This window comes from Macadamia integrifolia, chromosome 6, assembly GCF_013358625.1.
Source record: "Macadamia integrifolia cultivar HAES 741 chromosome 6, SCU_Mint_v3, whole genome shotgun sequence".
Classification (NCBI taxonomy): Eukaryota; Viridiplantae; Streptophyta; class Magnoliopsida; order Proteales; family Proteaceae; genus Macadamia; species Macadamia integrifolia.
In genome coordinates, this window is record NC_056562.1 from 15,568,212 (window position 1) to 15,580,902 (window position 12,691).

The 12,691-nt window shown below is 37.7% G+C and overlaps 1 protein-coding gene across 2 annotated transcripts in view; it reads left to right on the forward strand.

Annotated features, from left to right (window-relative positions):
• Positions 1-1,827: 1,827 nt before the first annotated feature.
• Positions 1,828-12,691, forward strand: part of LOC122081855 (cyclin-dependent kinase F-4) — a gene marked incomplete at its 3' end in the record, with an annotated part of 12,761 nt that continues 1,897 nt past the window's right edge. For both annotated transcript variants that reach the window (XM_042649207.1, XM_042649208.1), the window contains 16 exon segments: positions 1,828-1,990; positions 3,669-3,929; positions 4,009-4,060; positions 4,155-4,733; positions 4,823-4,901; positions 4,991-5,059; positions 5,139-5,228; positions 5,317-5,455; positions 9,282-9,384; positions 9,471-9,523; positions 9,632-9,698; positions 10,181-10,289; positions 10,910-10,975; positions 11,168-11,236; positions 11,391-11,454; positions 11,643-11,756. In XM_042649207.1, the coding sequence (XP_042505141.1) occupies positions 4,726-4,733; positions 4,823-4,901; positions 4,991-5,059; positions 5,139-5,228; positions 5,317-5,455; positions 9,282-9,384; positions 9,471-9,523; positions 9,632-9,698; positions 10,181-10,289; positions 10,910-10,975; positions 11,168-11,236; positions 11,391-11,454; positions 11,643-11,756 (1,030 nt within the window).

Here is a 12,691-nt window from a genome sequence, read left to right on the forward strand (position 1 = left end):
GATTGGGAGGGGAGGGGAGGGGAGGGGTGGGGCGATGGGAGCTAGGATGGAGTGGAAGGTGAGGGGGTTGCAACGATGGTGAAAGGTGAAGGTTAGGGATGGAATGCAAGGATGGTACGCTAATAAAAAAATTATGACCAACTGATTAACATGTGAAAAGAGGGGTAGGTATTTTAAAGTATTAGGGGAGAAGGAGATGTAGAAGTTTATTTTCTTGGGGATTCAGAAAAAATGCTTTTGAGTAGGGGAGTTGAGTAAACGTAGGATAAGTATAAGGGAGTGAAAGTGAATCACCCGGAAAAAAAGAGGCCGAGGGTGGTCATAGATCAGGAAAGAAGGCTCTGAAAGACCTATCCTAAAAGAGTTCTTGATTCGAAAATGGCGACTAGATTTTAAGCCTTCTTCTGATGAAATTTCCAAAGCCGCCATTTGGGTGAGGCTTCCTGAATTTTCCCTCCTATATATCTTAAGTTCCTTAGAAATAATTTGTAGAAATAATAATTAACCCATAATACAAATTGTTTGGTTGCTATTATATAAAATATATTAAAGAGAGAGAGAGAGAGAAAAAAGTTTGGTACCGATTGTCTAGAAGATCCTTTAATTAGGTGGAAAGGCAAAAAATAAATTAAAATCATAAATCGAAGACACATTTCAAAGTTTTGGTCATCCAGTTTAAATTGGCTACTTTCTTCTCACATCCACACACAGTACTAACTCCTCACTCAAATTGGTTGGAGTAACATCATTTAAATGCAACTTTCTTCAGCACATTTCATCGAAATACTAAATTGGGTTTATGGACCTTTGGGTTCATTAACTGTAGCAAAGATAGAGGAACGCAAGTCCTTCCACTTCCAATAAATGACAGAATGAAGAAACAATTGGGCTTTATAATAAATCCTAATCATCAATAAATTCGCTATATACTTTACACTTTAAGACGGTTAATTATAAAGTTCATTAATCCATTATGAATATTATTTCTAATTGGGCTCCATTGGATGGAGCCTGCCAATAAATAGATATCCACTAATTTGAATCCATGTAATGACTAAATGTTAACCTATACATGATGAAAATATTACAAGTGGAGGATGAATTTAATGAGGGAAGGATAGAAGGGCTCTATTGTAGCACTTTTGATTGATTCAAAAATGGTTTTGGGGATGGGGTCTTGATAACAAGTGGAGGATTCAACTAGGTGAAAAAAAAAAAGAAAAGAATCCAAATAGTTTACTATGATGGAGAGTAGTAGAAATTGAGAGATCGATCTCACGATGAAGATGTAGCAAAGATCCCAACGATTGATAGGTTTCTAGCTACTCCAATTAACAAGTGAAGTTTAGTACTTTGAATCAATCAAGGTTAAGAGAGTCATTTTACCTCCCTCTGCATTTAGATCACCTTGAAAGCCAAGATTTCTTTTTCTCAAAAAAACAAGAAAGAATAAAATAGAATAAAATAAAATAAAATCTGACGTTTAAAACGCGTTCTAGCTAACCATGTGGACACCCAACCCTGTTACAAGTGCCACCACGCATGGTACCTTGGAAAACAAGAATAAGGCTAATTCAAAGATTAGGGGAAGCAAAACATTGGAACGCCACCTACCATAATGGACCATATGACATCACAACCGCACATGGGCCCACAAAACATGTCATACTATCCCTTATCCACCATACGATATAATTAATCAACAGATGGGGTCCAAAGATGAGTAATCCAACGGTCTCTAGGAAGCCTAAAAAGCAATCTATACTCTTACTCTGAGAATCAACAGATCAATTCTCTACTGATATATATCGGTCGAGGAGCATCGCGGGTTATTCCTCGTTCATATCTGTTTCTCATCTCCTATTTAGGTTTCGTCTCTGAAAGGTTACGAAGATTTTGGTACTTTTCTTCGGTTGCTGAGAGAGAGAAGCTCTGGATTCGACCTTTGCCCTTACGAGGCGAGGGAGAGGGTATGCCGTTAGGCGTGGAGGTATTGGATCTCGATTCCTTATGTTTTCCGATTAGTTTTTCTTCAACGATCTGATCTGATTTCATCTGATTTGATCTGTTTGATTTAATTCGATTTGCTCTTTTTTATTCGATTTTTTTTATTCAATATTTGGGGCTTGCGTTGATGATTTTGGATTGAAGACGGAGCTCTCTTGGTGTCATGCATCAGAGGATCGAAATAATGATTTCTGATTTTAGGGTTTTCTGTCTTGAGATATTTTGATCAAGGCCTCATGGTGCCCTAGTTCTTTGTTATAGGCTTTTGGTTTCTTGGTGATTGAGAATCGGATGTACAAGGGTTTCATCTAATAGGAATTAATCGGGGGTCTTGCGATCATGATTTTGTTCCGCGGATTCTTTGATTGAATTTGAATCTGAGGGATTGATTTTCCCCCGAGAGATAGGGAGGGGTTTGATGGATTTTTATGTTTATTAGGGCTTGTTTTAGTCAGGTTGGCCTTTGTGTTTGGTTGTTTATTATTGATTTCTTTTTTTGAGGTTAGGGCTTCTTATGTTTGAGATTTAAGGTTTTCTGTGAGGTTTGGTTCCTTTTGGACTCAACTTGCAATGTTATTTTGGTTTATTTGTAGCGATAGGGTTTCATTAAATGGTTTTATTAGAATTTCTCTGATAGAATATTTGCTTGGTTAGAGGCTTGTATGATGTCGCTGAAGATTTTCTTGTTTTCTGCAAGCATGCCGTGTTGGTGTATGTATTAGAGTTGAATTCGGTTGGCTGACCATGTGAATTTTACGGTCTTACAGTTTGGGGTTTCATTAGCATGCTCATCTTCTGTTTTGCTTATTATTATGTCAGAAATCTGTCTGGGGTGGTGCTGCATGTCGTAATCTTAAGGCTTAATTCTTATGGAGTTCCTTGCTTCTATTGGATTAGTTTTGTTTTGCCTTCTCTTTCCCCTTTCTTTAATGCCTCATCTTGTAGTACTTTTTCATATGCTTATTTGAACTAGTTTTTTACAAATGACTTTGTGTTATATGTTCTTTGATGTAGTTCCTTTTTGAAAGACTTTCTGTTAACTACAATGTTTTATATGTTCTTGTGTGTGTTTGTTTCTTAATATATGAAACTTCTGGATTTTAGCAGATAGGTGGTAAGAAAATTATGATATGTATCACTGCAATTGTTAAGCATATAAGCTGCTAACTTGTTCGTAGCCTTGCTAAAATGATCTGGGATTTTGGAATATTCCTAAGGGTATCATGTACAATAATATTTTGGTCCATTATTAGTGGTAGGATTTAATCACACAGAAAAAATGGAATTTTGCTTTGACATTTTGCCATGTGAATTTAAGGTCTTAACTCCGGAAATTCATCAGCGTGTTCGTCTTCTGATTTTTCTTGCTAGCTGTGCTGGTGTTTTTTCCTTTTAGGGTTTTGTTTTATGACCTTCCTTGCTCCTCTTTACTTAATGTTTCTATTTTGCTACATCTTGGAGGTCTAAGTGTCAATGCATGGGTTTCATCTATATGATTGGCTTTCTGTTAATTACAATGTCTTCAATGACTTCTGTTTGTCTTATTTTTTGTTTGAACTGTGTTTGCTTGCTTCTTATCCTTGTACATTGCAAGTTTGTTTCATCTTTTTACTGGTTTATCATAGTAGTCTGGGACTTAATAATGCAGCTGCTTTTGTCAGGTTTTTTCTGAGTGTGATCCGAAGCCCTTAACGTTCTCTCTTGAGGTATGGAGCAAGTGCGCATCTGGTCGAACTGCTTCCAGTATTGCTTTTTGTCAATACAAACGGTTCTCAATTGGCGGTTCTGTGTCCTTGGAGAATTCCTTCTTGTTTCCTTTGTCAACTCCACTTAGTTGCTGGCTGAAATTAAATGATCACTATAGGAGGCCTGATGCAAATTTTTTCTGAAATTTGTGTTGGACCTGTGTTGCTGTTATACAAGTAAGTTGTCTATGTTAAGATTCGATTTTTTAAATGAAAGCTTGCTAGGACTTGTGTCTGACTTTATTTCTATTAATAGTGCATTACCAACACAGCTTTGGCGTGAAATCTTTTTGGAAACATCTTGTGGGGTATGATACAACTTGTTGGTTTTCCAGAACTGATGTGTTTTGTGAATATGTTCCCCATGAGATACTAACTTTTTCTTATGTGTTTTAATCACAGGGCTGAAGTCTTCAAGTAAATGAATGGAAGTTTCATAGATAGTTACTAGTAGATATTTCTATTCCTTCCAATCCATGCAGGCTTTTCAGTTTTAGTTATATGTTATTCCTGGTTTATGCTGGACTCGTGTGGTGAGCTATCTGGTAATTGAGAATCCTGGTTGCTAGTTCTATAGAATAAAGGAGAATTTGAAGTTCTCATACACTTGTCAAATGAGTGGATGATATTGGAGTCAGAAGCAAGATGCTTTGCAGTATGCGATTTTCCTTGCCATCCATCTCCACTTACAGATATGAAGCCATGAATTTGGAGTTCTTTATGAATAAGGCTTGGAAGACCGTCCATCAGAAGGATATTGGCCTTGTATTCATGCATGTTGGAAGTCAATGTTGATGGTGGATTTGCCGAAGAGCTTGTCTATATTCAATTGCATACGCTGAGATCTCTCTTTGGTATCATACTCCTTCAAGTGGAATGACACATTTTTCATTGATAGATCCTACATTATTTTATTGAATAAGAAGAGGCGGCAAAAGCTTTTGGAACCTTTCTTTATTGTTCACCAACAAAAATGGACCGGTAAGTTGTTTTTTCTGTTGGGATTTGTAATACAAGAACACTAGACTTTGATTATGTTGACATTTGCTAAAAAATTCTATCTGTACCAGTTACAAGATAATTAAAGAAGTTGGTGATGGAACATTTGGGAGTGTCTGGCGGGCTATAAATAAGCAGTCTGGTGAAGTTGTACGTGTAGATTCATTAGTTTGTGTTGCAATGTCCCTGTTTTCACTTGGCAGATTGTTCTCATATTCTGTACTTCTCTCTCCCTACAGGTTGCTATAAAAAAGATGAAGAGAAAATACTATTCTTGGGAGGAGTGCATAAATCTTAGGGAAGTAAAGGTAAATACTTGTCCTTCACCTTGAGGCCTTTGTTGTGTGATTCAGTTTTTATCTAACAATCATTTCACTGTTTCTGCAGTCATTGCGAAAGATGAACCATCCCAATATTGTGAAGCTCAAGGAAGTCATTAGAGAAAATGACATCTTGTACTTTGTGTTTGAATACATGGTAAGTTAAGAACTCCTGGTATGGTATAATTGCCTTCATATTGTGTTACCTACTCTTAAGACTCATACAATGTTTTTGTTTATTTCAGGAATGCAACCTATACCAACTAATGAAAGATAGGGGAAAGCTCTTCTCAGAAACTGAAGTCCGTAACTGGTGTTTTCAAGTGTTTCAAGCTCTTGCTTATATGCACCAGCGTGGATATTTTCATCGTGACCTGAAGCCTGGTACACATTCTATTTCTATTACCTAGTCTTTTTATCCTCTCTTAGGAGATGATGCAAATCAATCTCTTCTTCCTTCCCTTCTCTTAAAAAGGTGAAAAAGAAAAAGGAAAATGCTTTAGCAACATGCTCTTAGCTCTTATGGTCCTGACTACTGCTTAGGCCCCCCCCACCCCCATCTTCTTTCGTTCAAATCTCTCCTTAAAGAACAATGTTATGCTGCATTGGAAACTTGGTTGTGTTCCACTTGGCTTATTGAGTGGTTGTTCTGGGAAGACTTTGTTTCCCTTTTATGTATTCTTTTTTTGGGGACCCCTTACCGCAAGAATTTCATCAACATTTAGCCATGGTTAAAATTTATATTTTTCCCCGATGAAATGTGACTAACATAATTTTGTTGAACTGTTCGTTTTCGAGTATGGAAAATGATAAGTTGTTCTATAATGAATCTAACATAGAACACCTTGGTCTAGTGGGTATAGGAAGAATACCTGGTCTAGTGCACCTATATTTGTGCCATGTGGGAATGTGTCGTGGCAATTCCGACTGTTGGATGGAGTAAATGGTTTGGATTAGCCACATGTTAAATGTTGGAGCCTAATTGAATCAAATGCCTCTCATTTATTGACATGCATCTTTGTAAAAAAATGTTTATGTATACCTATTGGTTCTAATCACTGTTGGATCTCTCTTAATTTTTTAATGTTTTGTTTTGCCACTCCACAAATCATGTTTGGGCCGAAACTTGACTTCTGAAGATGGGCCCTTGAGGTAATGCAATGGTAATCACCAGTGGCTAAACAACTTCCGATTAGATCACAGGAAAGAAAGACAAACAGGATTAGTAGAAATTTGGATACTGAAAGGGGACTTGTCTGATTATACTCAAATTCTGGTAGAAGGTCCATTATGGACTGCGGACCAGTCCTGTAAATTGTCAATGTAATCTTAGGGTTAGATTTTGAGTCGTGGACCATAGTTTTTAAGGTTGTAAGGCGATGGAGGCGTTTGAGGGTCTTTCGGAGCGCCTTAGCGATAAGGCGGGCATAAAGCGTCGTCTTATTGACTAAAGTGTTCCTGTGTAATTTTTTTATAAAACCAATCTATTTGGCTCAAATCCTAGTTGAATTCTATTGCTTATATGTTAAATAAATATTAAAGGTTCATATTCATACCAATGTAATATATTCATCAAGAAAACAAATCAATAAAGTGAATAAACTAAGTTCATCTTTATCAATCATCAATCATCAAAACATATTAACATATAATATAAATACATAATTATGAAACAAAATTATAAATATTAAGAAAAGAAAGCATAAAAAATACAAGTATTTATTATACTTACGTCTATGATGCCAAAATGAGTGCCTAAGCCCTAAGGTCATCCACTATATTCCTACTCCTACCAAAGAAGGATGAAGCTCACCGTTGCCGAAGCAAAATAGTCGCTTGGATCAGTGGTTCTTCCTTGTTCCTTGATTCCTTCTCAAAGCCCTTTCTTAAAACCCTTGACAAAATCCAAACCCTGTTTGTGAATCGTGCTTCTGTTTTGTTTGTTTTGGTTATTTTTGGTGGAGTAAAGCTGATCCCATACATCTCAAGTGTTAACAAAACCATACACTTACCAATAAAAAATCTATATTTGGAATCATCATCAAGTAATTTAAAAATGTGTCAAAAAAAAACACACACACACACACACATAAGATGCCACTTCACATAAGGCGGAGCATTGCCTTACCATCTCTGGATTGCATCAGCGCCTTAAAAACTATGTCGTGGACTAATCCAACTTGGGGAAGGATAGCTCAATAACTGCAAAATAGATAGCCTGAATGAGGGTTCAAACCAGTGATCAATTAAGGCTCTTAACAGTTGATTAACTGGTAATATAAAGTAGGAGCAGAGCAGCGAAAACAAATTCAGGAATCAAAAGATTTAACAAAACTAGAATTTGATGTGAAGATGGGATATTTGGGGGTTTTTGAAATTGAAACTGAAACTAAAAATAGAAAGAGAAGATAGAAAGGATATGATGTGGAATCACCATCTAATATGCAGGGCTTAAATCACCACCAGTACCCCAACCTTGGAGTCGTCACCTGGGAGTGTACTGAATCACTGCATAATAGAGGTCTGAATCACCACAAACCCAAAGGCTAGATTGCTAGAATCCAACTTCATTCATCAAAATTGTAATTTCAATTAAACCATAAAAACCCTCACCTGCAACCGCTGACCCAACCCCCCTCTTTTGCTCCAAAAAAAGGCTCTACTCTCTCTCTCTTACTAGCACTTATTCTCCAGTCAACCTGAAACATGGAGAATCAGTTGGACCAAATCTGGTCTGGCCATTTAATAGTAGCCCACGAAAGACCCATCTCTCATCTCTAAACAACTTTAGGTACCTTTGTCAGATATGTTTTTCTCTTCTATTTTATTATGTCTATTTCTCTGTGTAAATCTATTATTGACAACTTCTCCTCAACTTCTTTCGCTGTGGGTGCTAATAGTTTTTCATTTTGCTTCTCATGGAAAACCCTTTTCAAAGTAATGCAGAACCACTGTCCTTTATTCTCTGTTCATTTTTGTTTTCTTTGAAGTGGATACTCAACTCCACTGAATTGGGAATGGGGCTGGGAGTTTCCCATGCAAGAGTCTGTTTGATCCTGTGATGTTAATAGAAAATTTCCCCCTTTGCAATCTGCGCCCCACCCAACACTGCCCTCTTTTACTGCATCCCCTTCCCTGTGCCATATCCTTCAACCCCCTCCCCACCCTCTTCTCCTGGACCCTTTCTGTGGAACACCTTACCCCCTCTGCGCAACCTCCTTTCCCGCACAGTTTGGTCGAACTGATCTGCTGGTCCACGCTGTGGTTCTGCTGCGCTCCACAACGTGCCATGGTTTGTGTTTATGAAGCTGCTTCTCCACGTTGCGGTTCTTTTCTTTTCATAAGGCCACTGCAAAGGAAGAACAGAGAATTCATTTTCAAAATTGGACTAGTGAACAAATTTTTGTCTTTGAAATTATTATAAATGGATGTGACCAAACAATTTCAATTTCTTGACCAAAAAATTATTTGTTGACATTTTATTTAGTCAGTGAAAATTGAAATAGAAATCCAACCAAAGAGAGCCTAACAAATTGAATCTTGTATTCATTCGTTCTACCTATATTTTAGGCCATAAAAGTGGCTTATTAAAACCCAAGGCTTATTTTAGTGAAAATAAGCCCACTTTTGTTGATTTATCTGAATCATAAGATCTACTCATCCATAAAATTTCAGTCACATCCAATCTGCCATTTGGAAAATATTTGTGTGCATACCTGGAATTTATTTCTAATCTGTTAGTACAGGAAACCTGTCTACATTTTATAAACTGAGTTTTTACTTTTTAGTGATTCTCTATGCTCATTTTCTTATAGTATGTAAGATGACCAAGTTACCCTTTCAGTGTTTTCGAAGATGAGTAATCACTGATCCTCTTATTTTAATGCTATAACAATTAGAGGTGACGGGTTTTTTACTGGTATTTCTAGCATCTTAGGTATGAACTTTAAGGACTTATTCCTCATCTTCCTACTACATTTTCTAGAAACCAGCATGCTTTATGTTAAGATGGTTAAATAGGGTTGTCCTTTTTGGCTGCTGGTGCTGTTATTGTCTGACTGGTTTCCATCAAGTGCTGCTGAAAGTGCCTAGAACAAAACCTGTTAACATACTATCTACCTTCACCCTTTCTCTTGTTAGGTGAAAATGATATCTTTAGCTTACTATCTGCCTGCATGAGGACTGTAACCTACATTCTGATGCTTTGCAGAGAACTTGCTGGTTACAAAAGACATGATCAAAGTTGCCGATTTTGGTCTTGCTCGAGAAATCTGTTCTCAGCCACCATATACGGAATATGTCTCTACTCGTTGGTTGGTACTCTGAAGGAATTACAGATCCATTTTTTAAATTTGTTTCCCGTTGTACAGTATTAATTCTATCAATGTGGTTTCTTTAGGTACCGAGCCCCTGAAGTTCTGTTGCAGTCATCGATTTATGATTCTGCAGTTGGTGAGTGCATTATGGAGCTGTGAAATGAATTTTAATGCTACTATGTGATTGTGCTTGCGTTGGATTATGCACTTTTTTTTTTTTATTTATTTTGTGTGGTGCTTTCAGATATGTGGGCAATGGGTGCTATTATGGCTGAATTATTTACTCTCCGTCCTCTTTTTCCTGGCTCAAGGTATTCTTTCTTCAGTGGTATTGGTTAGAACATGATGTTAGTCTGTACTAAAAGGATCTATATATTAGTTGCTCCAAGGTTATGTCCAAGTTCATCCTGTTGCTTATTTATCATTATTGAAATTGGCAGGTCCGTTCATTATGTCTTTTTCATTGGCAGGATGAATGGTTTGGACTTAAGACACAACATGTAGATAAAATAATTATAGTGATAATCCATATTTTGACACTACCAAACATCTGGTTTGTGGGACACTGCACTACCGAGCCCCCTTGTGTAGTGGTTCATGTGGACAGTCTGTGTGAGGGCAATTTATAGTTTTTTTTTTTGGGGGGGGGGGGTGGGGTTGGGGGTTGGTGTACTCATCCTGCCCCTTTTGGGAGTTATGAGTCATAAGATTTATTTCTTTTTTGTATTTCTTGTTACATATTGTGTTCATCAATGGAATCACATGTTTGGATTTATCTCCTCCTTTAATGCAGTGAAGCAGACGAGATATACAAAATATGTGGTGTGATTGGCAGCCCTGATCAGAATTCATGGGCACAGGGACTTCAACTTGCAAATGCTATCAAATATCAATTTCCCCAGGTTAGACTTAATTGTGTGCTTTTTTATTTTTAATTTTTAATTATATATTCATGCTTCGTAAACCAAAGCAATGATTGATGCTACATCACGCAAAAAACGAATAGACCCTTTCATGAAGTCCCATTACTAAATGTTATCTTTTTTACCCATCAGCCATCATTGAAATCATTATGCTATGGGGGTAGATAGAATCCTCAGTAGACTTTTTTACCATGCTAGTGTTACACCCTTGTACCAACTAGCAATCCATGTAGCCAGTGTAGATGCCTTTTCTGCTCTATGGATTCTACACAATTTGAGGCCCAAAAAAAATTCCTCAGGGCGCATGTTATTTGGAGTTGATTACCCGAGTGCCTCAACTGTCAATATCATCTACCTGACAGAAAAAAGCTTTAAACACTTGGTTTCAACAGGGATTGGCTGAGACCGTCTCTGGCCGTCTCTTGACTTCTGGAGTTGCACATGACCGTTCTGATCCAGATCAGGCAATCCTGACTAGATTGGCTTTTAAAGCACTTAGTTACCCTCCTGGGTTCTCTTAAGATTTCTGTTTTTGCTCTTATGGGTTAGATGGTAACATGTTCCCTTTTGGAGTTTAATCTTATAATTTGACATTGCAGTTTGCTAGTGTTCATCTCTCTGTTCTCATACCATCGGCAAGTGAGGATGCAATCGACCTCATAACAGTAAGTATATAGTATAGTTAGAAATTTGGGGTTTTTTTTTTTGGGGGGGGGGGTGGGGAGCAACTCTTCTTGTATTGCCATTACTGTTTTTGTTGTTACAAATTGGCATTTTCTCAACTGAACATGTAGATTATTTGATTTTTTTGTGTGCATGATTTTTGCTTATTCCTGCATGCCATTTTGAATTTGCAGTCACTTTGTTCATGGGATCCCAGGAAGAGACCGACAGCAGCAGAGGCCCTTCAACATCCTTTTTTTCAGGTGTGTGCGCTTCTTGGGAACTATGGATTCACTACAGAGAATGCACCAAGAAGAATAGATGCTCTTGTTTTTCTAGGATTTAATGCAGTTGAATTGTTCTTGTTTTTTCATGGATTTAAGATTTCATGTGTTGACTATGTTGTGGATGTGGCAGAGTTGCTTTTATGTTCCTCCATCCCTTCGCACAAGAGCTGCAGCCTCTAGGATGTCACCATCTGGTATATAACATTCTCCCACTTGTTTTCTCTTGTATTACTCTTTCTTTTCCCTGTTATTTTTCTATTCTTCCCCCCCCCCCTCTTTTCCCCTTTTCCCCTTTTCCCCTTTTCCCCTTTTCCCCTTTTCTTTCCCCTTTTCCCCCGGTAAGGGATATTTACTTACGTTTCTGTTTCAACTTTTTCAATAGGAATAAGGGGTGCTGTAGAGCAAAAGAGCACCAAGAGATATTCAGGAACTTTATCTGGTACCAAGTCTGCAAGCAATTTCTCGTTTGCTAAAGTTTATCCTTCTTTAGCAACAGGTGATTTGAATTTCTTTGCTGGTTGTAGCTTTTCAACTTTTGAAAAATTTAAATTAGTTTTGGGTTAGTATATGCTGCATTTCTTAGGGAGTTTGCCATCCTTGCTGGGTGAGCATCTTTCTGTTGCTACATTGCTAGGTCTGATATCCCTACTTCGGCAACTCGAGACAGAATTTCACAGAATGGATAACCAAAATGTTAGATCTCAAGTTTGGACAAGTTCTAAGAAATAGAGAGAAACTGAAACTTGAGGGAATAATAGGGTATTGTTGGTTTCAGAAAAGAGTAGAAAACTAACTTGATCTTCAGCTAATAAGAATTTGAAGACAGAAGATGTAGAATATGGCAGGAACCTACCTAGCCCGTGGATAGAATCCAATCTTCCCCTCTGGTTTAGCTCTGGTGGATAACCATCCAAGCACGCCATGAATCTGCAGGGCTAAATATTGAAGTGAACTTGAATGACATTTTCTTATAATATTGGGTGTGAGGACATAAGCCATTACTGTATGTATAGAATTTGGAGAAAAGAACCTTGCCAGGCTAGTGTTCCCTACGCCCAAACACAGCTGGGTGTGAAAAGAGCCTCGTTACATCCGGGTATTTTCATGCCCAGCTGTGCCTAGGCATGGGAAAGCTAGCCTGGCAGGATCCCTTGCCTATAAAATTTATAAACCTACTGTCTAGTATCCTTTAATGATTTGGAAGTTAGCGCGGGCGTGTTTGATTTCGACTTGAATTTCAATTTCGGATTGATTTCATGATATAGTCAATATATAGAAATATATAGATTTTTGGTCAAGAAATTGGAATTGTTTTGGTTGCACCGATCTGAAATATTTCAAGAAATCCATTTGGTAATTCAATTTTTGAGTATAAATTCTCTGTATTTCTTTGGGAGAGGGTGGCGGAGGCGGGGGCGGGGGCGGGGGCGG